This window comes from Diorhabda sublineata, chromosome 4 (assembly GCF_026230105.1).
Source record: "Diorhabda sublineata isolate icDioSubl1.1 chromosome 4, icDioSubl1.1, whole genome shotgun sequence".
Taxonomy (NCBI): Eukaryota; Metazoa; Arthropoda; class Insecta; order Coleoptera; family Chrysomelidae; genus Diorhabda; species Diorhabda sublineata.
In genome coordinates, this window is record NC_079477.1 from 32069840 (window position 1) to 32095831 (window position 25992).

At 30.2% G+C, this 25992-nt stretch overlaps 5 protein-coding genes across 5 annotated transcripts; 2 read left to right on the plus strand and 3 right to left on the minus strand.

Moving 5' to 3' along the window:
• Positions 1-19: 19 nt before the first annotated feature.
• Positions 20-1110, plus strand: LOC130443068 (transmembrane emp24 domain-containing protein eca). The gene is made up of 3 exons (XM_056777528.1): positions 20-328; positions 441-808; positions 894-1110. The coding sequence occupies exons 1-3, from the start codon at positions 193-195 to the stop codon at positions 1041-1043; spliced, it is 654 nt and encodes a 217-aa protein (XP_056633506.1). The 5' UTR covers positions 20-192; the 3' UTR covers positions 1044-1110.
• A 963-nt stretch (positions 1111-2073) lies between these two features.
• LOC130443069 (UDP-N-acetylglucosamine transferase subunit ALG13 homolog) lies at positions 2074-3057 on the minus strand. The gene has a single exon (XM_056777529.1). It carries the CDS (start codon positions 2760-2762, stop codon positions 2220-2222), a length of 543 nt encoding a protein of 180 aa, XP_056633507.1. The 5' UTR covers positions 2763-3057; the 3' UTR covers positions 2074-2219.
• Positions 3058-4929: 1872 nt separating this feature from the next.
• Positions 4930-10398, minus strand: LOC130443073 (60S ribosomal protein L5). Its single transcript, XM_056777532.1, has 5 exons — positions 10265-10398; positions 9805-10055; positions 9548-9721; positions 6617-6893; positions 4930-5176 (listed from the first exon to the last, which is right to left on the minus strand). The coding sequence occupies exons 1-5, from the start codon at positions 10265-10267 to the stop codon at positions 4985-4987; spliced, it is 897 nt and encodes a 298-aa protein (XP_056633510.1). The 5' UTR covers positions 10268-10398; the 3' UTR covers positions 4930-4984.
• Positions 10399-10607: 209 nt separating this feature from the next.
• LOC130443070 (ATP-dependent RNA helicase DDX54) lies at positions 10608-18703 on the plus strand. The gene is made up of 11 exons (XM_056777530.1): positions 10608-10912; positions 10964-11131; positions 11191-11546; positions 11617-11785; positions 13033-13243; positions 14687-14901; positions 15084-15287; positions 15763-16076; positions 16694-16829; positions 18045-18195; positions 18455-18703. The coding sequence occupies exons 1-11, from the start codon at positions 10730-10732 to the stop codon at positions 18631-18633; spliced, it is 2286 nt and encodes a 761-aa protein (XP_056633508.1). The 5' UTR covers positions 10608-10729; the 3' UTR covers positions 18634-18703.
• A 370-nt stretch (positions 18704-19073) lies between these two features.
• Positions 19074-22542, minus strand: LOC130443071 (protein FAM185A-like). Its single transcript, XM_056777531.1, has 4 exons — positions 22091-22542; positions 21709-21908; positions 20415-20595; positions 19074-20176 (listed from the first exon to the last, which is right to left on the minus strand). The coding sequence occupies exons 1-4, from the start codon at positions 22446-22448 to the stop codon at positions 19815-19817; spliced, it is 1101 nt and encodes a 366-aa protein (XP_056633509.1). The 5' UTR covers positions 22449-22542; the 3' UTR covers positions 19074-19814.
• Between the last annotated feature and the right edge of the window lie 3450 nt (positions 22543-25992).

Here is a 25992-nt window from a genome sequence, read left to right on the forward strand (position 1 = left end):
TTAACGATGTCTAAAACGTGATTCGCAAGTAGCTATATGAGATGTGGTCTCTGTCTTTGGTGGAATTGAACCATGTGTATGTGACGTATCTCCTTGGTAGTGCGTTTACATTTAACATCTTACTTACATAGTAGAAGAATTAAAAGAAAGTTGATAGCTGACGTGTAGCTTTAGGTCGAAAATTTTTCAAAAATGAATCAAAAGTCGCTATATTTCTCATTAACATTTTTTATACTAATTCAAATATCTTCAGCTTTATATTTTCATATTGGCGAAACTGAAAGAAAATGTTTTATAGAAGAAATTCCAGATGAAACGAATGTTATTGGTATGTTATAAATATTTTATCAAGCAGCTACTATAAATATTCAGTCTAAAATGCATGACATGTAATGATTTCCTTATTTTATAATTTTTTTGTACGTAATTGTATTTTGCAGTAAATTATAAGGTTGAATTATACGATCCCAGAAGTGGTGGTTTTATGCCATCCTCAACAGGAATTGGAATGCATGTAGAAGTCAGAGATCCAGATGATAAAGTAATTTTATCAAGAGTGTACAGTGCTGAAGGAAAAATATCCTTCACTTCTCATTTACCTGGAGAACATGTTATTTGTATGTTCTCAAACAGTACAGCATGGTTCAGTGGATCACAATTACGAGTACACTTAGATATACAAGTAGGAGAACATGCCATTAATTATGGAGAAATTGTACAAAGAGAAAAACTGTCAGAGTTGCAATTACGGGTTAGACAGTTAATTGACCAAGTTGAACAGATAACTAAAGAGCAAAATTATCAACGGGTAAGGTACCACATTTCAAACTTGATGGACAAAATTTTATCTAAACAGAACTGTATACATGTTGTTAAATAATCAATTATTTTAGTACCGTGAAGAAAGATTCAGACAAACTAGCGAGAGTACAAATTCACGAGTGCTTTGGTGGTCGATTACCCAAACTGCAGTTCTTCTGATTATGGGAACATGGCAAATGAGACATCTCAAAACATTCTTTGAAGCCAAGAAATTAGTTTAATATATATTATTTATTTTTTTGTTGTATGTTGTGAACAAAATTTTTCTAGATAAAGTAATTTGAAAAAGCCTAGTGTGTGTATTTATGTTTAATTGATGTATGGACTGTCTCTCTAAGGTAAGGGGATTCAGTTCAAGTAGTTTCAAAGACTTGAGATGATTTTTTTTAAATAAATGATAAAGAAAAATTAAAATTATTGCTAAAGTTCTAAAACTGTCGCTATTCTTGAAATATAAATATTCTTACTGGAGATACCCAAAATGGACACTGTTTCAGGATAAATTTATTTGTGGTCTATTGATACTTTCTGATCTCTCTCTCTTGAGGGAAAGTAGTGAAGGCTGTGTTGTCATTTTCAGAAGTATAGATTACTTAAAAAATGAAGGGAAGAGAGAAATTTAAAAAAATCAAATTTTTGAAAGAATGAATCTCATATGAATATGATTCAACTGGAGAGTTTAGTAATTTAAATAATTTAAAGAGAACTTGAATCTTCAGCAGTAAATATAAATTAGTAGTTAGTGAACTGTATATTTAATATATAAGTTATTTGTTAAGTTGTTTAAGCAATTATTACAGAAAAATGAATTGTAAAATTTCAAGTTTACATTAAAATCTGATTCATCAGCTTTAAATGGTCAACATATAAATTCTTTACAATCTTTTTTTTTTGGCAGTGTATAACTAAATCACAGAGCAGTAAAAGCTGTATGAGGAGTATGCCATTAAACTGTAGAAATACATCACCCTATCAATATTTGTTGTTGGAATGTTTATTTGCAAATAGTTTTAAGCCTCTTGTATTAAAAAAATGGAAGAATCAATTTGTTACTTATCCTCATTTTTTTTCTCAATGAAAGTAGCAAGTTTTTTCACTCTATCTATAAGTTCTAGCAGATAATGGACTATGTTAATGAAGAACTTTTTATTTATTTGAGCATTGCAAAACAATAGGGTGATATAGACAAATTGTAGAGGAGACCAGGGCTGAAATTTATTTAAGTAAATCTTTTCATCTACTTATAGACATCTTTAATATACATTTGTTTATAAAACGGCACTATGTTATGTAAGGATTGCAAACTTTAAAAATGAGGTTGAATAAAAAATTGTTACAAACACATCATCTTTCCTTTATATTGCTTCACTATGTGCAACTATTCTCAAAACATTTTATCAAACATATCCCATACTTTTATTCAAATATTCAGAAAATGCTAATGTATCTGGATTGGGGTATACAGTCAAAGCAGAAAAATCTTTTTCTAAGACATTGATCAATGAATCACAAGTGCTGTAGTACAAGTAACCATTATTTTGTAGTTCTTCAGCTAATTCTATTTGATGGTTATTCATTAGATCTTCATTAATAACCACCAACAAGGGCTTCTTTGCTTTAAGTACCTCTAAACAAGTACCCGCACCAGCATGACTAATTACAAAATCACTTTTTAGTATTTCTTCCTCAAAATTTTCAATATAACTATCGTATTTTATGGTGATTTTATCAAGTTTCAAAACCATTGAATCGCCTACTTTGGTAATTTCACGAGAAATTGCATCTGGAGGTTTATAAATATCTTTTCCTGTTTGAATTTGTATAAAATCATAACCTAGCTTTATAAAAGTCCGAAGTAATTCATTCTTAATAATAGTGTCCAAAAGTTTGGGAAATTTTGTTGTTCCTACTGTAACAAATATATTTTTTCCCATAATCATCAATCACTATTGTTCCATTACAAGTTTGATAGATCTGACGTGTCCTTATAGTAGAATAGTTGCGTTCGGTAATGTTGTTCGCGGAACAGAACGAGCAGAGAGCAATATTTTCACGTGATAATAAGTTGTACACATTGATCGAGGTGATTACCTATTAGGTAATGAAAAATACTTAATATACAAAATAAAAGTCAGTTGGTCAGAAGAGTAACTAGTGAAGTATTAGTTTTATGAAAGTAGACAAATTGATGCTTATTCGTTGTATAGCAATAGACAACAATTACTGAAGTTGGCTAACAATTGCTGCCCTCTGGAGATAAGTATTATCCTCAGTCACTTCTTATGTGTTACAATTAAGACTATTCATTTTAAAAATACAAAAACAACACACAATACATAAGAACCAACAACTCTAGAAAAAAATTGCTAATTGACAAGCATGGAAATGTCAAAGCAAATTCAAGCGTCTTCTTTCAAGATTCAGAGCAAAAAGATCTTATTCAGTGTTTTTAAAAATGTATATGACCGAGCAGTGAGATCGAAATAAAGTGGATTACCGAGAGATACCGAAAAGTTAGAGTTGTAAGATGTACATAGCTGAACGCAGTTAATATCTGTACTAATGCCATATATATCTAAGCAGGGCTATTCTTAAAAAAAGAAGAATCACGTAGGATTTTCAGCTGGGATTCAAATTTATTTTCAACATTTACTATTCTAAATTCAATTATTTTTATGAAGAGAAACCTAGAAAATATTTGCGACCTTATTTGAACAAAAAATTAATTTCAAAATTTCAGTTTGTTACCGCAGTATAACATTTGGATTTCGCGCTATTAAAAGATATCAAAATTTAAATTATTTTGTTATGAATGCCAAATTAATAGCGAAGGTATAAATTCGTCAATACAAATAATATTTTCTCGAACATTTCAGATATTGGTGATTTGTTGTTTCAGATGGATTTTTTGTACTCATTTTCTTGTGAAATTTAAATTATGCATAGTCTTTGAAAGAAACAGAATTATAATTCATTCGCCTTTTCAAAATTGTTAGATTCAGAATTTCTTATAAAGTTGGGTAAAAAAGATATAAGGCTTTGTTATTCTATAGGTATGTTAAATTTCAAGCCTTTCCGATTTTGACTTTTTTCTGGTTTCAGTTTACCCCGTGGAACCGTCATTGGGCATTGCTGTGCAGGCGGAGGCTATATATACAGATCTTTAAATTTCACCCTATTTCTTCAATTTTTATCTTCCTACTTCGTTTTCAAAACGAAGTTCTTTCAGCACCTGATAAGTCTCGTTGGCCATCCTGTATTAAGTAGGATTTTTTATCCTTCAAGGTTATTTTCTGGAGTGTTCACATCCAGAGAAATCTGGATTGGGCAGTAATTAACCTTTTCGAGTGGATATCTTTCTTCCCCTAGCAGTTTAATTAACACAATTTTGAAGAATAAATTGACTTACATATTTTCTTATTCTCTTACAAATTTATAGGAATCTTCTAATACATCGAAGATTTAAATATTTTTGTAGGGATATGACTCCTACAATCACTATCTCATTCCCGAAAGTTTTGTGATAGCACAAATAAGACATTTTCTAAAATTGACCAAGACAGAGAAAACTAATTCCACATATGGGAACAATCTATAATAAAAATGACCAAAATCTTTAAATGATAGGATTTGCATTTCTTTTGTATATACTAGCTGACAAGTTCAGTTAATTTCCATTTTTCTCCTATATTCCGTTACTTTTATAGCTAATATCCGGTCTCAGATATCATAGTTTTGCAGGTTTTCTTATACCCTGTGAACCCGTTCGTCGGCCAAAGATAGGGGATAATACAACCGCAGCTATAGCTGTTCCTATACAAAAAATGCATAACCAACAACCTCAAAAGCTGTTTGGTTCGTGAAACCATTTTATTGCTCCATTGTTTTGTCCCTTAAGCGATGGTACACGGACACACCTAATTACAATCCCAACCCTGCAGTGTAAAAGTATATCAGAAACAATAATCCAACAAATCCCCTCATCTCTTCTCCCTCCCAATATTTTCGGGGAATCTCCCATCCCAAATAGTTTGGAGACAAAGTACACAGGAAGAAAAATAACCTAAAGCTTGGAAGAGTTTAAAATTTGAATAAAAAGAAATGAGCCTTGTGTGTGTATTTATTCAATACAATATCCATGATAAAATACAAAAGAATAATTTTAAGCTTCTTGTTGTTGGAGCTTGGCCAAGAAAGATTTTTTCTTTTGTGCAACACGGTCTTTGCGTTCGGCCAAGGTAAGCTTCCTGCGGTTCCATCTCTTGGTTGTCGTAGGAGCAGGTTTGTCTGCCTTCTTTTCCATTTCTGGATTAGCACGAATAGCGGCGTGTGCATTTTTGTAAATAGTTTCCAACTAGAAAAATAAAAAAAATATTTCCATAAGATATACCGTTTTTATAACTGGGGAGAACGAATAAATACTTCAAAAAAAAGAAACAGATTTTTATTCATTCATGTAAAATGTACTCAATGTCTAATAAAGGTGATTCTAAAATTTCCTCGCCAAAAAACCTCCCTCAGAATATTCAGAGAAGGGCAAGGAATAAACCTCCCTCAAAAAAGTGATTTAATCTGGAATATGCAGTAAGATGAAATACCTAAAAAAGTTCAGCTTCCACAAACACTAAGTTGTAAAAACAGATTCAGTAAAAATAAATACCACACTAGAAATAGTACAAAGATGGTTTCAGAACAGCATAAAGAACTGGAAGTGCAGTGTAGTGGCAAACACCTTCATTTATCATCTATATATACAGTATGATTAATGAGGAAAATATACCACATTGGCTGCATTGGAATTGATCTTAAAGCTTCTACTCCTCCATATAACTATTGTCAAAGGGGACAAAAACAACCTCAATCAGGGAAGGAGTCATCGGGGATAAGCCGAAACCTCCCAAAGAAAGTGATTAAATCTGGAATATCCATCACGATGAAGTGCCGAAAAGTTTAGCTTTGGACAAATTAAGCTGTAAATATGGAATCAAAACACCACACTAGACTTATTCAATAGCCTAGCAGCCAAGCACTACCAATGTTATAAGATTCAAGTTGGTTTGGTAATGCCTGGACATATTAAATGATTTAGGCAAAAAGAAAAGAAAATTCACTGGGAAATGAAATAGCAGACAGACTAGCCAAAGCAAAGGTGATTAAACCCTCCATAGGACCTGATTCCTTTTGTGGATATTGAGTACAGGATAATAAAGAAAATGTGGTACACAGGAAACAAATCAGTTACTCGAATAATCTACTGGGATACTACATCCCAGGAGGTCGTTTGTATAGCATCACATAGCTGTGTATCGTAGTGGAATTTAGTAGTGCAATTTTTCACCTCATCCACTTTTTACAAAGCCATTTCATCACTACAAATTTAGCTTGACATGGGTTTAAAGTAATATATCATACACGTAAAACAAATAATTATGCAAACTACAATGAACAGCTATTACCAAGAGTCATTCAAAATACATTAAGTGCATTAACCTGAACATGCTAACATTTTTCAATTTATTATGAACGTGTTTCATGTTTTACATTAATGTTAACATTGCATTGTCAAAATTAAGAACAAAACATGAATTTCTGTAGTCCAATTGCGACACAACAGTCCAAATTTACAAACTGCAGTAATTTAAATTGGACTTTCTTCAATTTTCAATCATCTTGATTTCATCAAATTGTAAAATCGATTTTAATTTATTCGAGCAAATTATTGATAAAAAAATTGTAAAAATAAAAAATCCAAATATGAAATGAAGGAATAAACTTCCGATTGGAAATAACTTACTTGATCAGCATTGATTCCCAATTTAATGTATTGGCTAAATTGTCTCTTGAAAGCCTCTGGATCCTCTTCTTCCAAAGACTTCATGTAATCAGCAACATGGATACCAAAAATATGGTTACGGTGAACTTCAGCATTGAAGCTTTTTGATTCACTGTCAAAACCTGGGAAACGTTTTGTAGAGTGAGGAATGTTCAAGCCACCATCTACAGCTCCTTTCATGGCTCCAAAAACACGGGCTCCTGTGCTTGTACGGTTTAAACCAGTATCCAAATAACACCTATTACAAAAAAAAAAAAAGAATTTATCTTAATATTAGAAAGTTTCACAATAAAATTAAAGAAATAAACAGAATAAATCAGAGACACTTTATAATCAAAGATCTTTGGATTCTTGTTGCAGACAAAGGCACTTGCTCTAACATAAAACATGTAGAGAAACCTTTAATAAGCTTCAATTACCAAATCAGATGACGCGCATGTGTCAAAAGTTCATCATAAAACATCATACTCTAATATCTGTACAGGTTACACCATAATGAGCAGAGTCTTCATTTACAACAGAAACAACAGATTAATATTTGGCAGAAAATGTTTGTATGAGTGTTTTCCAGGAGCTAGTTTTAGTTGAAATATTGTAAAAATAGGAATATCTTCTCAGTTCATGCCAACATAATCACATTAATAGAATATTCTACGTTGTCTTGAGGGTTCAATAATCTTATTGCAGTTTAGAATTTCAAAATGTTAGCTATAAATAGAAGTTTATGACAACTGATCTGAAATAATGTCTTTATAGAACTCGAAAAACTAGACTAGATACTCATAAGCACAATGAAAATCAGACGCAAATAAAAAACAGTTTCTTAAGAAGCACACCTGATACAAACAAAATTCTAGTTTTGGCATACTTCAGAGAATATCTAGGGAATTACTTAGTAGATGAAGAAAAATTTGGGAATACATTTTTTTATGTAAAAAGCAAGCACAAGAGAGTAAACCTTATTACACTTGAGTAGTTCGAGCGACGTCTGCCGTGTAGAAATGCCTGTGGTTATTGACCTTAAACTTTTGGTAGGTTGTAATGTTCGGAAAAGACGTACTTTGGTAGCAGATTTCACAAGCTTGCACTTCTCCATAGGAAGGAGTCCCGATCAATTGACATTCTGGGCATCTGCAGCCAAACTCTGTTTTTATAAGCCACGTCTGCTTGTAATAATTTACAGAATTACACCTTTATCTCGTTGGTTTAGAATTTAATAGCAGGAATGATTTTTGTTAAATGAATCAATCAAAACTCAGAAAGAACAAAAACTGATTTGAGAGGATGAGGCTTAGAGGAACAAAAATTTGAGAATTTTCAAGATAAAAATTTTATCAATCGACATATCGATTAAAGGGTAATATTAAACAATATTTTCAGTTTGCCCATTTAACCATTTTCTTAGTGAACATGTCTACAATTATGAAAGATCTGCACCATAAGGTTCTAAATGTGCAACCTTGCTTTATTGCGATATTACAGAAGTAAGGTTTCACAGATAAGTGATAAAAATTTAATATTGTTTGATGAAAATTGAGAATTTGTTTTTTGACAATTCTTCCAAATGATACCATCAACTTAGTTATGAGGTTGTATGTGTATTATTTCAACTTCATCAAACTATTAAATGTAACATATTCATTAACACTGTTACATTAACCTTTTAAGACAATGATTCATTTAATTCACACAATGTATTATAAGTTGGTAGAGAGAGAATTGATTACATTCTTAAAATATATGTGATTTGAAAATGTCTTGAAAAGCTGTTTTAATGATATCAACTTTACATATGCATAAATTATTTCATTTTTGGAATTTTAAAATATTTGATTTCAATTTCTGAGCACCCATATACAGTAATCCCCCTAAAATATGATTGATTAGTTCCACATTGTTGGAGTATTTTTGTAAAACACTTTTTTATGACCCCCAATAAAGCTAATCCAAAATATAATTTTATTGTAGAAACAAATTTCGTTTTTAACTAGGGTTTTGATTCCTTTTCACTTGTCATCGTTTAATAGAATTTTTACACCTTTTAACACAAACTTCATAAAATAATTCTATTTAATTTTATAACAACCCAATTTATACAAATGCAAAACTAATTATGAACTATATATAATGTTGGACATCTCCACATTATAATAGGTATCAAAATTGCATAATATGAAAATGCGTTATAAGGGGAATTATTGTAATTTTTTATATAAATAAAGTTTTAATATCTTTATGCTCACATTGTCATATAGCTCCCAGTGGAGCAAAGGACACCTTTCGGTGTTTCAACAGCTGAAATAAAATGATGAGGTCACTATCCTCATGCATTAATAATCAAACAAATTTTGAAAATTTCTGACTTTGCTATTTTAAACAAATTTGGTTAAATAGTAGGTTAAAGTTCATTCTCAAAATGTAATAAAAAATGATCAATCAAATAAACTTTTCAAAAAACTCCACTTCCAGTATCACTTGAAATAAAACAATATCAACCATAGTTTCCTATATAAATGTTTAATCAGCTGATCATGGTACACTCTGTATTATCTAAATTGGTAGAAAATTAACAAGTGATCTACATGTAACCAACTTGATAACTTACTTTTCAATGGAAACAATAAAGTTTGTCATCTGCAAATATCAATACGACGCCAGACTTGAACGTTGACTCATTACTTAGGCAACAGCACGCAGTTTACCCAAGAGGTCAACCATCAAGATCTGACCGCGCCCTCAGCAGTTTCACTTCGGAGATCTTACGGGATCCGGTATTTACCAACTGAGGTGGGCCGTTGCCCTAGAGTTTATTATAATTGAAAAAAATTGATCCTAAAAGCAAAAACTTACCCATATACTTATTACAAGAAATACAGTTGTTAATCAACATACCTAAATGCTCCTGGTCCACTATCAACATTCTCAACATTGTATTCATCACCATTAATTTCAGTATTACCAGCATATAGATTGTCAAGACCCAACTTTTTCAACAGACGTCGGGCTAGTAACAAACCAGTTGCATAAGCTGCAGCATAATTGGTCAGACCAGTTTTGATCCCATATCTTGAAAAATTATGATCATTTGAGACCTGACGTTAAACTGGGTATATATAAATGTAAACATTAAAATTCAATAAACTGATTACCTCGGCAATTCATGAGAGTAAGCAGCACAGAGAATTTTATCTCCTTCAATACGAGAATAACCAATCTGACAGGTGATATTACGATTCGAAAATCGTACAATCAAACGGTACTTGGGAGTATTGTACTTGTTCTTATCCTGAACGATGAGACGTTTACGAGCATAGTAATCAGTTTTTCCTTGCCTACGCCTCTTGAACTTAACTTGGTACCGTTTGAAGTATTGCTTGTTCTTAACAACTTTAACGAAAGCCTGAAAATAGAATTTAAAACAGAATAAGTAACTCCAAGGCTATCTCAACAATGGAAGTTATTGTAAATGATCTTTTTAAAATAAGGTGTGTAAAGTAATTCTAAAAATATCTTGAATTTGTGTATAAATCAATTATTGAAAATGTTATATCCCGATGTATCACTCGATTAAGTACCGTAAAATGATAATATTTTTTTAATATTGCTTACCATTTCTTTATATTAATGCTTCCACAACTACACGATTGTGTGTAACCTCCTCTGTGTCCTGCACTAGAAAAGACAGGTCGGAAATACGATCTTAAGTGACAGATGTTTAATTCTTCTTTTCGACTCAGAATATGAACTAATTTTAAGACACAAATTTTCACAGACAATTTTTGAGACCCAGCATGATTAATCTTGTTATTATTGCATTCTAATTCTAATTTATATAAAATTTAAAAGCTTTAATATACAAATATTCGCGTATAAACGTTTCAAATAAGTATTATACCTTTTCTAGATACATCCACATTGACATAGTGCGTACCAAAATAGTTTATAAAAAACTGTAGAAAACGACCTTTACAGTTCCGAGAGTTTGAACATTTAGACACTTCATTTTACATATGAGACTAACCTTAAATTTCAATTTATATCTGTCTTCAAGTCTGCAAATAGAATAACTAAACAATGAATGATATTCCAGGCTTTTCAGATGCAAACGATAGTAAAATTGATAATACTGAAGATGGCACACAAAAAAAGAAAGAAAAGAAAAAAGGAGGAGGTTTCCAATCTATGCATCTAAATTACAACGTTATTAAAGGAATTACTAAACGAGGGTATAAACAACCAACACCCATTCAAAGAAAAGTAAATTTCTGTTTTTAATTTTTAACTGTACTTTATTTTCTCGATTTTCAGACTATTCCTATAATAATGGAAGGTAAAGATGTTGTGGCTATGGCTAGAACGGGAAGTGGGAAAACTGCTGCTTTCTTAATACCTTTATTTGAAAAATTAAAAATGCGTATCGCTAAAACCGGAGCCCGAGCTTTAATTTTTTCACCTACAAGAGAACTTGCTCTACAAGTAAGGGCTGATTATAAATATTTAATGAGATTCAATCATTACCTATTTTATTATTTTAGACATTGAAATTCATTAAAGATTTGGGTCGATTTTTGGATCTAAAAGCAGCTGTAATTTTGGGAGGAGATTCTATGGATAATCAATTTTCAGCTATCCATGGAAATCCAGATATCATAGTTGCTACTCCAGGAAGATTTTTACATGTTTGTGTTGAAATGGAACTGAAATTGAATAGCATAGAATATGTTGTTTTCGATGAGGCTGACAGATTATTTGAAATGGGATTAGGTGATCAGTTGACAGAAATAATTAGAAGATTACCTGATACACGACAGACAGTCCTGTTTTCTGCTACTTTGCCAAAAGTTTTGGTAGAATTTGCAAAAGCTGGATTAAGTGATCCAGTCTTGATTAGGTATCTACAATTTTTTGTCTCAAAATTCAATTTAACCAAAATATCTGATAATTATTTTAAATGATTTTAGATTGGACGTGGAATCTAAATTACCTGAAGAACTAGTGTGTTGGTATTTCACTGTTAAGCCAGAAGAAAAATTAGCAGCTTTATTAGTACTCCTTCAATCTTACATAGATTCTAAACAACAGACTGTTGTTTTTGCAGCAACAAAACATCATGTTGAATATTTACGTATGGTATGTCTTTTCATTAAATTATCTTAATATTTGAAACAGAAAAACCACTTTGTTAAAATAAATAGATGTTTTTCAGTGCCTTTAGAGGATGATTCTATCAGTCATAATTGCTTGTCATAAACAAGTGGCATTATAGTATGCCAAGCATGCTGGCATTATAGTTTTATATAAAAACAATAAATCATTGTATATAAACATATGGTAAGCTATATTAGTGGCACTGAAATAATTTTGTAAAAAGCATTAATTGAAATAATATTTATGTATCAAGGCACTAAAGTCACATTTTTTGTCACGAGGCTTTACTGCAGCATTACATATTATATTTTTTTCCAAATCGCCCAGATTCAAAAATACTCGCAAAAATATTTGGAATTGAGAGAAGCAGAATAGGTTAAGAGTGCTGCGTTAGTTACACATCTGAATAATAAAATTATTTTTTTAAAAATAGGCACGCAAATTTTCTTTCTTTTTTTTATTTAAATTACTGGTGATAGAACATTTTGAATTATTCATAATGTTAGAAGGTTCTAAGCAGGTTGATGTGTAATTGACTGGTGTAGAACATGAAGTGGATGACAGTACAGTTACCTCAGTGCCAAGCACTAAAAACAGATTGTAGAATGCATTTATCTCAGTACTTCCGATTTTACTAATAATTGGATTAGTTGACTTCCAGTTCAGCTTTTTGAACTAGGTTTATGAATTAAATGAAAGTTTTTACTTTTGGGAGCTTATTTTTAGAAGAGAAGGGCTTAGATAAGAAGGATAACATTAAGGAAAAAGCAGAAATAATTGTTCTTGTTTTTATCTAACTTATATTTACATTCAAATTGGAGACTGTCCCTATGCTAAGAAGGCCGAGGAATGGTTCCACTTTCTGGTCAGGTTAAGTTTACTATAGCTTCGGTTAGGTTAGGTTTACTATAGCTTAGGTTATTTAAATTGGTCTATAACTCGGCAAAAATATATATTTCTGTGAAATACAATATGTTTTTATAATTAGCAAATATATGTAATTCATAAATCTAGCTCAAAAAGCTGAATTGAAAATCAATCAATACAGTTATTGATATTTGAATTATCCAAATTTTCATCTAAAAATTATGTTAGATAAACAAAAGGCAGTTTTTTATGATTTTTATGGTAATGTGACTGTTGAATCCAGAATTTAAATTGTTGAACAGAAATAAAATGAATATTGATTTTTGCTATTTGTTTCACCTAATCTATTTATTATGTTTCAGGTGTTAGATAAAGTTGGTATTAGTAATACCTACATATATTCAGATCTTGATCCATCTGCAAGGAAAATTCATGCTGCTAAATTTAGTCTTGGTAAAGTAAAAGTGCTTATAGTTACAGATGTTGCAGCCAGAGGTATTGACATACCATTGTTGGATAACGTTATCAACTACAATTTTCCAGCCAAATCAAAATTATTTGTACATCGAGTAGGTGAGTGGAGTTGACCCATCTCCCCAAAACATGATATTTAAGAGTTTATTGCAAAGCAAATATTTTTTTTTTCCAATATTAACAGTAAATAACAAAACTATTGGTCTTTATAAAATGGTTAATGGTTAACAAACTAGATTTAAGATACAACTTAAGTTTGAAAATCTGTTTACCAGATTCAATACGGTAAAGGTATGCTTTGTAAAAAAATAATATTTGACATTTCTAAAAGGCCATTTTATATATTATAATTCGCATTTAACAGGGCAAAACGCTTCTCAAATCGCTGATAATGTTAATAAGTAAAGACATACCGCTTGAAATATTAAATTATACAAAACAAAGGCTTCAGTGATCAGAAGTTACAGTCATTATTTCAAGAACAAATTTTAAAACAAAAACTTTAAAAAGGCGCGATAATTACAAAAAATTAAAATATTATGGAATAATGCAACCACAAAAACTTTTTGCAACAGCAACTTTTCACATGATGACTAAAAAGCTGGTTTTTGAAACTATCACAGGAAGCTTTTTTCATTTTTTATACAATTTTATTAGCAAAATAATAACAGGTTGAAAATATATTAGCAGAGGAAAACATAAATTGAGGTTTGCAAAACTAATGGAAATACATAATTTGAGTGAAGTAGCCAGATTTGAAGTATGCCCTTAGCCCAACAGGAAACTTATGCATAACAGGTATTATGAATGTTGATAAGTCAAAATAATTTGACACCTCAAACTCAAGACATGCTTTCAAATAATATTAAATGTATTTTCCAACAAATGGTGCCTCTTGTTATATGGCTTCAAAAGTAGAAGATAAGTATCAGAAAACATGTTCCAGTTTAAAATAAGGGTCCAGATTTCTCGCCTATTGAAACCTTCTGGCATACTTTGTTGAAAAAAAGTAAAATCAACTTGCCTCTAAGAAATTTAGATACTATAAGGCTGTCAAACAGTAGTTGATAGTATGTCAACATGAACAGAAGCAGTAAAAAGGCAATGTAACACCGCAATGTTGGATTCTATGATTTTTAAAAATTTTAATTCAAAAGATATTTTTTCCCTATTAAAGAAATTTTGTGTTTTAGATTAAAATTGGATTAATATATCATTTATTGTCATAAATGTGTGGCAATTTTTAATTTACTTTCTTTAATATGTAAATTCTTTTAAAAATATAGTTTTTATTTCTGGGCCAACTTTACTGAGATGGGGCTCATATTTACTTGACAGCCATTTAGTAATTTGGAGATTTTTTATTTATAATAATAACTGTCATTATAACCAATGATTATGTATTCATATCTAAGGTAGGTGAAAGTGTTAAAGGGTGCTAATTTTTTTGAACAATTCACTTTTCTCTCCTAATTTGATTAAGCTAATGGTACAGTAATTATTCATATTAAAATATGCGATTTTATTATTTTAATTTTTAAGGTCGATGTGCTAGAGCAGGTAGAAGTGGTACATCTTTCTCATTAGTTTCTCCAGATGAGTTTGCTTACCTGTTAGATTTACATCTCTTTTTGGGACGTACCCTTTCAATTACAACTGCTGTTAATAGAAATGGAACTGTGGGCAGGATTCCTCAATCTCTACTCGAAGAACAGCAAAGCACCTTATTAACGCTGCATGAAAATAATATGGAATTAGTAAGAATATTATATACATTTCTCTAATTTGTCACTTTAACTGTGTGACTTTATTATGCATTTTTTTAATAATAATTAAATTAAGAGAAAATGTTTCAATATTAAAAATTTTTTTAATTACAGCTACATTTTGTAACACCCAGAAAGTATATTGATGATTTCATAATTATATAAAATTTCAGATATCCGTAAGAAAAGTATCAGAGAATGGCTATCAACAATATATCAGAACTCGACCTAATGCATCATCTGACAGCAATAGAAGGGTTAAAGAATTGCCTCTTTCATCTTGTTGGGTACACCCTATTTTTAAAAAAATAGAAGAAAACAACGAACAAGAAATAGAGAATATTTTGGACAAAATGAAAAACTACAGACCGCAAGGGGTAAAGAGTTTTCACAAATTAGACATTGAATATTTTTTATATTACTCGGTATCTGTCAATATTTAAGAAAAATTAATTAACTAAAACTTGAACATTAAAGAAAAAGTAAATTTATAGTTCTATAATAAATCATTACAATTGTGAATCATATACCTCATCAAATAGAAGACTTTTTTGGGCTTATTCCTTTTTAATCCTGCACAGATTTAAGATTTTTTGATTTCCTATTTTTGCGTTGTGTGTGGCGATATTCAATTTAATTCTATCTATGAGTCTATGAAAGGTATGTACAGTTCTTACCAGGTGACAATCATTTAATTTACCAAAAACAAATATCGCTTATTTGTAAAATTGTTTCGACCATTCAGTAAATAAACCTAATAGTACCACAACTAGTAATTATAGTATTCAAAGCTTGTTTCAATTCATGATACAATTCAAAGGAGTAGATATTTATTTATATATATGTTTTTAGACAATATTTGAAATTTGTGGAAAAAATAAATCTGAGGAATATATGACTATGAAGAAAAAACGAGCTTTCCATAAAGATAAAATAATAGCACATCATCAAACAGTGAATAAAAGGAAAGCAGAAATGGAAGTACTTGATGCTGAAGAATCCAAATTGCAATGTAGTAATAATGATGATATTAATGACACATTCTCTAGTGTGGTTTTACCTAAAAAGAGAAAAATGGATATATTGTACAAAAAGAGCAAGAAACGGAAAGTTCAGGACGAAAATTATATTCCTTATGCACCATCTGATCGGCATACAGAAGAGGGGTAAGGCATTTATTTAATAATTTTAATACATTACGTTGTATCAAAATATTAATGATATATGGAAAGTAATATTTGATAGCTGTTCTCATTTTCATAGTTATTAATATCTCAAGTGAAAATTCCATTTAATATTAAATAAAAAAATCATTAACAACCTTTCAAGGTTTATGGGTAATTAAAATTGAGTTTAAATATCAACCATTATACTCCTAAAACTTTAAATAGTGTCCTAACTGATTGGATTCAGTCTTCTGATGTGATGCTCATTATTCTCATAGTAATCCTTTTCAACTCTACATTTATGATCATTTTACCTAGTCCAATTAGATATTAGTAACACCATATTTTGAATTTAAATCCTCATGGCAAAAATAAATTATCATCCAGCAACATGAAGAATAAATTTTGTGAGTGGTTGTGATGATTGCAGCATGTTTCCAACAAAAATTATTCTTCTTGTTGTGGTGTGTATCATGAAGTGAATAATTATTTTTCAAACCACTACAAAATATGTATTGACAGTTCAAACAAACATGTGTTGGTAGCAAATATGGATAATTTTTAGTTGTTATTTGAATTTCCGTTTCATAAAAATAATAATTTTATTTTCATTTCAGACTAGCGGTAAATAATTTCCAAAAAGAAGCAATGAGTGCACAATTAGATTTGGTGGGCGATTCAAGAGAACAAATGAAAATGAGTAGACAATTGAAAGTTTGGGATAGAAAGAAGAAGAAAATGGTTGCTGTTTCTGTACGTATAACTGTAAACAGCAGTGTGAATAATATGCTTTTGTTTTATTATATTTTTGTTTGAATGTTCTTAATATGTGATTATTCTTTTACCATTATGTTTGGGTCTTCAGATAGGTATTGTCTATTATCAACTTCGTTGTTTGTATGAAAATGAAATAAGGACGTTTCTCAAGTCTCTTTGTTCTTTGAATTAATCTGCGAGTTTTTACTTGTTTAGATATCCCTTTATATGAAGCAAATGCAAGTAACGATTATTTACTCCCTTAGCGACGATAACTAATAAATAATAACCAATTGTGTGGTCTCCAACCTTGTTTGGTACCTCTACATACTGAACATCCCAAAGTCTATAAGTTTTTAGTGATAAATGACTGCAATAGTAGTAATTATAGTCCTACATAGTAGCTCGTTTATGAGCTATAAACAGACTTTCCTTCAACAACTAATATTGGTGAAAAAAATGGACCTTCCAAATAATTGAATTTACCAAAACAAATAAAACTATCCTCTAATACGATTTTGAGAAAAATTGATGGGAACAATAAAAAAGTTTCAGCAATAATTCATTTATTGAATAAGTAATAAAATTCGTATTAACTGCGTATGCAAATCAAACACGAAGCAGTTATAAATTGAGAACAACTAAGACTAGAGAACTGAAACTTTTCTTAGGAAAGTTGGAATGGTTTCATCCGTCAATTGTAGAGTTGGCGATATAACTGTTGGTAACTTAGTTTTTTTCTCTAGAAAATAGGAGGTAGAACAGATCTAGATAAAATGGAGAACATATAAAAAGCAAAACATTAAACTTACCAGCGAGTGAAAAAAAATAATTCACAAATTTGTAAAAGTTCTTCTTTGGTAGGCGTTGAAATCAAAACTGGAATTCCATTATACTTTTTGAAGAGTTGGAGATGACAACAAATTAATTTCTTTTAGAAGTTGTAAGTGAATATAACACAGAAGTAACTACTCGCCACATAAAGAAATAGGAAAATAATTGACTAAAAACATAACATGCTGATTGATATGTTATAACACAACTTATGTTTTTTTCTCACTTTTGCATCTAATGATACATTTGATTTCTGAAAGCACTAGAATCGAGGAAGTGGGTGCTTATAGTTGATGATGAACTAAATATTCAGTGAACAGATGAGACCTGTCATTCTCTTTGTACACTTAAAAAAGAAATATAATTGTCGTTTTTTAGGATACAAGAACAGGCAAAATTAAAACAGAAGCTGGTGTATGGATACCTGCTACTTATAAAAGTGATAGATATGAACAATGGAAACAAAAAACGAAAGCTGATCAAGATGGGTTTGATGATAATGATGAAGATGATATATCTGCTCCAAAGGGTAATTTTTATTTCATTATAATGTGTCTTTATTATTCTTGCAATAATATCTTGCGTTCAAAACTATGTATATAAATTTTGATCTTTATGTTTTAAATCATCTTGATTTTAGGTTTCTTCTGTTATAAAATTAGTATAAATTAGTAAAAAAAAACTTTTTTATAACAGAAGAGACCTGACATCAAGACGATTTAAAAACATAAACATATTTAAGAGGTCTAAGGAATAAGAAAATAAAGAAATTTATTTTGATCTTTTAGTTCCTATGAGAAACCCTCACACTCATTGGGCAAGACATAATGAGAAAGTTAAGATGAAACAAAGAAAATCAGAGCTTAAATCAACTGATCAAATTGTAAAGGCTCGGTTAATAGCCGAGAAGAGGAAACAAAGACAGAAAAAGGGGAAATCAAAAAAAGGAAAGAAAGGAAAACGTTAAGAAATTTATCTATGTTTGAAATTTCTATTATTGAATAAATTTATTTTTCTGCAATATAATTTAAGTGACATTCATTGTATGATTTATTGTCTTTTGTATCTATGGCAGTGTTTAATGTGAATATACACAGGATTAGAAGAGGCAATTACTCCAAAGTTACAGAATATTTTAGGTCAATGAGGACCTTAGTGGTGTATTTTATTTGCAACAATTTTAAGAAGCGATTAAGAACTTTAACTTTAAAAAAGTATGGATGGTGATCACTTATGTTGTCCTTAAGCTATATTTTAAAATATAAAATTGGCATTTTTTCCATTCACAAATCAACGTACTTCAATTGAAAGTCCTGGGTGTCCTGAAATTCATTGTAGGGTAACTTTATTTTTCTTGTGTAGCTCGTTTAATTTTTCTAGGGAATCCCAAACGAGTTTGGATATCTTTTAGATGCTTTAAGACTTATGGTGATGCAGTCCATATTTAGTAGCCCATTTTATATGAAATACCACAAAAAAGTGTATTCTTTCAATGAAGTAGTTTGTAACCATCTTTCATAGATATCCTAATATGTAATGAAAGCTTTCAGCTTCGCAAAATTTAAAGCATATCTACTATTTCAACTGTGCAGTATTTTTTTGTACTTCCATATCATATAATGATTTAATTTTATTATTTCTTGAATAATAAGACAGGTCTTATTGTAACATATTTATTGATTTAATATTCACACACATTTTATTGTTGAATAGGTTAAACTTGCAAGTTTATCAATTCATCACCATTGATCAGTTTTGGTGTGATAGGTTGGTAAGCAAATTTGTTGGAATTGGATTTCTATTTGAATATTTAAAAATTATTTACCTGCAAGGTAGACAGCCGAAATAACAAAATCTATTTTAATCGATATTATTTGTATGTGCACGAATGATAGAGGTTAAACTTTACTTTTGACTTTCGAACTAATTTTTAAAACAGAATCAAGTTGGTAGATTCCTTAGCCCTATTAAAAAGTGCAAATATTAATTTTCCCCAGTTTTCACGTGAAAAAATCTTTATTGGTTACTGGTCTTTTTTTATATTTCAACCTAATTTGACATCTTATTAATTGAATCCCGATTTCCTACAGTCCCAAAGGTTAACTTTCATCGTTGGAGCTATCCTACTTAGAAATACATATCTCCGAATCAAACAGTTGCGTCTTGATCAGAATGAAATTTTTTCAACTTAAGTTTCATCATTTCTTGCCAACTAACATTTTGTACTAATATTGACCCTTGTAAGCAATTCACAACTGCTAAATATTCTTCAACGACTTCTGGATTAATTATAACACAACCTGGTTCCCTATAATCAAATTTAAATTGTTTTCCCACATCACAATAATCAGATTTGAGTATGAATTTGATGTAATCTTGACATAATTCTGCTAATTTTAAATGTAAAGATCCGTTTTTAATGTTTACTTCAGAGTTTCCTGTGATTCTTGATAGGTGTATATCAGCATCACCTTTGTCTACTGTAGCGGTGAGTTGGCCATCAAAACTAGCTAAAAAGTAAAAGTGTTCGATTGTAGTTACATTGCTTTAATATTCCAATTAAAATATTGAACCACAAATCTTTCATCAACTTGCATAGAAATAACTATATGAAATTATAGAATAAAAAAAATATCCAGTTTATAATATTTGATAGCTTACTAATAAACAATATTGAGTGAGTAACTCGATTATTATAAATATATGTAAAATATATATTTATATTTCCTATTGCTTTATTATACTTACTAATATTTAAATGACCTTCCTTGATTATTATTTCACAATGTTGATGAATATTTGATAAAGACAAATCACCATTGCAAGTTTTGAAGACACTTTCATTACAATATGAAGATTCAACTGTAATATCTCCTTTGTTAGTTTCCAATCTTGAAGAAATTCCTTGTAATTTTCCAGTATTAATTGACTACAAATTAAAATAATGAAACAATTGGATATGTGACAACTGAGCTGTTTTATAATTTTATTCAATGCCCAGCGTTATTAGACAGTGGTGCTAATCATAGCTTTCCTTTTGCAAATGATCTGATTTATTTCAAATTGAGTTAATAATATCTGTTCATCTGTTCTCACTTTGATAAGGTGTGTCAAATGGAATGACAATCTGAGATAGGCATTCAGTTCATTGTATTCTAACCCAAAATGCACTAGTCAATACAAAGGGAAGATAAAAATAAATATAAAAAAAACAATAAAATCTTGGTAAATAAAATTGTCATATATTATCTACAAAAATGATAATGCATCAACACATGTTTAGACTTTTTTATGGAACTCAGGAATGATATACTACTTTTTGTTGATTGATTGTCAAATTATACGAGGTGGTGTAGATCAATTTTTAATGGTGATAATATTCCTAAAAATGAGAGATAGAACCTTGAAAGTGTGAGTTGAAAACATATATCTATCAAACATTTCTAATTATGGAGTTCATATTTTGTTAGTGATGATGGGACATAAGGATAATTAATTTCTTTTCACCACTAATAGAATTTTTCACAATCTAATAAAGTGACTACCCTCCAGTTAATATATGATAGGCAATAAATAGACTATAACCTTATATTTATATACCTGATCTAAACAGGTTTGGATTATGTATGGTCCCAACGCCATTGTGTTTGTTCATTTTGAGCCATAAACAGTATTAGAATCAAATAAATTTTATAAAACTCAAACTCTTTAAACTATAAGGAAAAGGCTGGGTATTATAATAGAGCTGCCTTGCACAATATCTTCCCATTAATTGAGTTATCAAATTTTATATGGGTTTCAGTAGTGAAGGCACTTTCTTAGAGTATGAAAAAACTATAATCCGTTTTATTTAAATATCAGTTTTGATTTTGCAGAAATGTTATTATAATAGAAAGTACATTATTTAAACCACAGAAATTGATAAAGTTGGAAAATATGACAATGCAGTTTGTGGTATTTGCATAGGTTCATAAAGAGCAATAATACCAATTAAGCGTAACTGAAAACTTATTTAAAACAAGAAATAACTATCATCACTTACCCCATTTTCAGTAACTACTACTTGAATTTCAGATGCCTGAATTGCATCTTTTAGTTTTATATTACCATTTTTTGAAATGATTTGTATAGATTTACCATTAAATTTATCTACGCTTATATTTCCTTCAACTGATTTTAAATTGATTTTATCACAATTTAGTTGACCTAGATCAATATCTTTTCTGGAACTTACAAACAAATCTGCAAATAAGGTTAAAATAATGATTAGGTCAGACGAAAAGTTTATTTTTACTAAAATATCACTGATAAAACATTTGAAATTTCACATGCGTTTATGAAGGTGATTAATTCGATTTAAGAGACTTTGGTATGTGAATCTTCTCTTTTCTATCCATATCATAAGTTCATTTGATTTTACTTACTAGATTTTACAGGAATTTCAACTTGAGCGATATTATTTGTATCTTCGCTCTTGTCAAATATTGTAATGTGATTCCCACCTATAATACATTCTAATGATTTTTCAAATTTTGCATTATTTTGTATCAATAGTTTATCACAATTAGGATATTTATGAACATTTAACGGTTTGATTATTAAATTGTAAGGAACATTAATATAAACTTCACAGAATGGAGGCACTTGAAGGTCTCTTTTTACTACGTTCGAACATTTTCTAATGATATAGGTATTTAATCTCTTAGTTGTCGTTAATAATTTCATACTGATAGTAATGAAAAATAAGGTTATCGTATTAATGTAAACGAAAGGAGTCCACATACATTTTCGTGACAATGTTATTTGGGTTCCTAAATATTTGAATCTTTAATCTACAGCTTAACCTCAAAAATAATGTTCTGTTCACTTGAACTACATAAGATTGATTATTTGAACTACTGGGGAATATGGACCACAGATTACCTATATTTATATGATCATGTCAATGTTAGTTGCTTCTATTGAATTAGCGTGGAATACAAGGCATTAACTATAGTTATAAAATACTGGCATATTTAAATTTCACTAGTGGCGCGAAACTTCGATAGTTCATACCACTACCTCAGCAGAAGTACATTTACAAATTTATCTTTTTTGTTTAGAATAACCTAGATTAATGCGTACTGTTATTCCATTATATTATTAATCAGGAAAAATAGTGGAAGTAAAGATAAATTCTTACTAGCACGTATTCACAGATCGCCTATATCTATCCTCTCGACAGACAGACGTGGCTCATGAAGATAGAATTCGCCCGCAGATGCCCAGAACATCAATTTATTCGGACTCCTTCCTTTGGAGAAGTGCAAGCCTGTGGAATCAGTTACCAAGGCACATATGTTCTTACTAGGTAACAAACGACAGTAGTGCAGTTGAGGACAAGGAGACAGACGAAATCGAAATTCAAAAGGAAGTTCGCAGTTTGTATTTCAAACAGTGCTGGAAGAGAGAAATGAGGGGGGAACATTAATCAACAACTTAAGATTCACCAATGATACTGCTATAATGGCTGAGAGTGAAGAAGATCCTCAAATTCTATTAGAGAGAATTCACCTAGAATGTGAAAATGTAGGACTCACTATAATAGCTGTGTTTCTCATAATTAACATTTTTTGTTCAAGATAACTGACCTCGGCTGTAAAAACTAATACGAGGGTTAGTTAAAAAATGTACCTGTAAATGAAATAAATCTTTTTCGGGCGTTGGTAAACTTGTCACCAGGATTACCTACTCTACTAATCAGACATGTAAATCGGTCGCCAGAATTGAAGGGCTCATTTAATCCCTATTGGGAAATTGGTTCTTATACCGGAACCAAAAATAAAAAAATGGTACACTTAACTTCGACTAGTTTATTTTTAAAAACCATTTATATAATAGTACCTAAATAATATGTTATAATAATAATAGTGCCTAAATAGTTGAGTTAGGTTATAGGTACTATAAACCATTGAATTTTTACATACGTTTCAATTTGATTTTCTGTAACTTTTCAAGGAAAACATATTGTTCAGTACCTGCAGGTAGATAGGTAATCAAAAAATTCTGGCGAAGAATTTACATATTATTAGTAGCAACTCTTTTCCTAATGCAAGTAAATGGATTAACATGACGATCATTTAAAACAATGAAAGTTTCTCTGTAAATTTATCACAATATTATTTCGAAGGTTTCAGCTTGATGCTTGATTCGTGTTTTATAGAAACAAAAACAGGTATTCATGAAAAGAATTTACATTAAATATCTCTTGGATACCAGTTGAATTTTATCGATACATCAGTAATATAACTACCACCGTTCATCGACATATCTTGTGGAAAACATTTTGTAAATCCAGTTCATAAAAAGATATTGTAATAATAGGTCAGTGGCATTGAAAATAAACCACGTTTTCTTGTTGGGAATTTTTTTTCTAGTTAAATAATAGTTAAGGAATTAAAGTACAAAAATGCAAAACCTAGGAATTTTTGAGCACAGTAAGATGTATCAAGATGCTTAGTACATCCCCAAACCATCACAGTGGGCTTACGGTGTTTTACAGACGGGATTACTCTGAATTTAGCCCTTCGTTTGACCTGAGCACAAACAACCCAAAAACCTCAAACTTTGAAATCGTAATTTCTAACTTTTATTAGCAAATAGATCTTATGATATGGCTAAATAGTACTTGATACACAGGGCTTTCGATCAGTCCAAAACTTTTTCTAGTGTTCTGTACCTCTTATGGTTATAAAATACCAATACAAGTCCGAAAACTTCTAGTTGCTCAGGTACATTTATGGAGACTGTACATAGGTACTGTAACAAAAGTATAGATAAGCCCTTATCAAGCTTAAAAAATAATTATTCTAGGTAGAAATATTGGCAGCAACATTAGCTCAGTATAAGTTATTTCATTTAAAGTTTTAGCAACATAACAAATTTTGTTAGGGATGTTCTGGTTATTTCCGAATCTAACTATTTCGCTTTTAGATAGATCAGATTACCTAGTGAAACCTACCCGTGCTTATTGATTGATATTATCTTAGACCTGAAAACAGGTTGTTTTAGAGGCTGATCATCAGCATGACAGAAACAGTTTAAGTACTATTCTAATTTGCAAGCTTCTTTTGTCTCGTGATCTACCTTCTCGTTGCCTATAATGCCGCTATGACCTTTTATCCATGTGAGAACAACTCGTTTTTTATCAATTTTTAACTGATTTAATAATTTTTTATTTCGAAAATAAGTTCCTGATTATAAGTATTTGATGGAGACGCTTCGATAACTTGGTAAAACTGATTTTGAGTTTGTTATTATGGCAACAGTTTGAACTGGATTTAACTAAGTTGGAATTTCTGGAGCTGTTGGTGATATTCATACAGAACAGTCTGTTTACACCACCACTGAAGGTAAACAGTATATTTTCAGTTCCTGAAGATGATAACTTGTTTATCCTAGCTCGCATCAGACAGTGTAATTGTGAGTGTGTTCAGTATGAACTGGATTTGGCAAGCACCATAGTAAGCATTGTTTTATTGCCAACGCCTCGACGGAATAAACTGAAAAATTATTTCCTATTCTAAATTTTTTAACATGATTTATATTTGAAACAAAAAATGCTGCTCCTGTTTCATCGTCACATTTGGATCCATCTGTAATTTTCTTAGTTAGTCTTAGTCTCCAAAATCATTCAGTATGGTTGTAAATATCAAGTTATTTAGATTGGTAATTTCGGAAAGGGATATATGACGGTTGACCTAAATATAGTACTTTTTTAATTATACTTATATATAGGTAATATAGGACCATCTAAGATGATAACTTCATCATAATTGGTATTTATAAAGGTCTTTGCGAAAGATGATTTTATTCTCCAGTAGGGTGCTGTAAAATTACAAATATTCATGAGGCAATTTTTGGTATAATTTCCATATTGAATGATCTATATTTAATTATTTGTTTCTCAGCTAAATATTTAATCGTAATTATTGAATTTCTGCAAAAACTGCTTGGTTAGGAGATGACATCATAAGCTCCATACAAATTTTTAAGGCTTTTTATTGAATACAGTCAATAATTAAAAGATTTATTTTAGATTTTGCCCCATATAAAGTAAATCCAACAGGATAGTTCCAGCTTAATACTTATTTACAAAAATTATCTGTAGTTTAAGTCAGAAGACAATATAAAAAGAAAACAATTTGATTAAAGCTCTTTCAGACATGTTAAAATCATACAGATATAAAAGAAAAACAGAAATGGCCAACAGTTTTGAGCTATTGGGAAATCTAAAAATCGATGAAAATTTTGAGTTAATTTACCCGATGTCTGCAAAATAAAAACA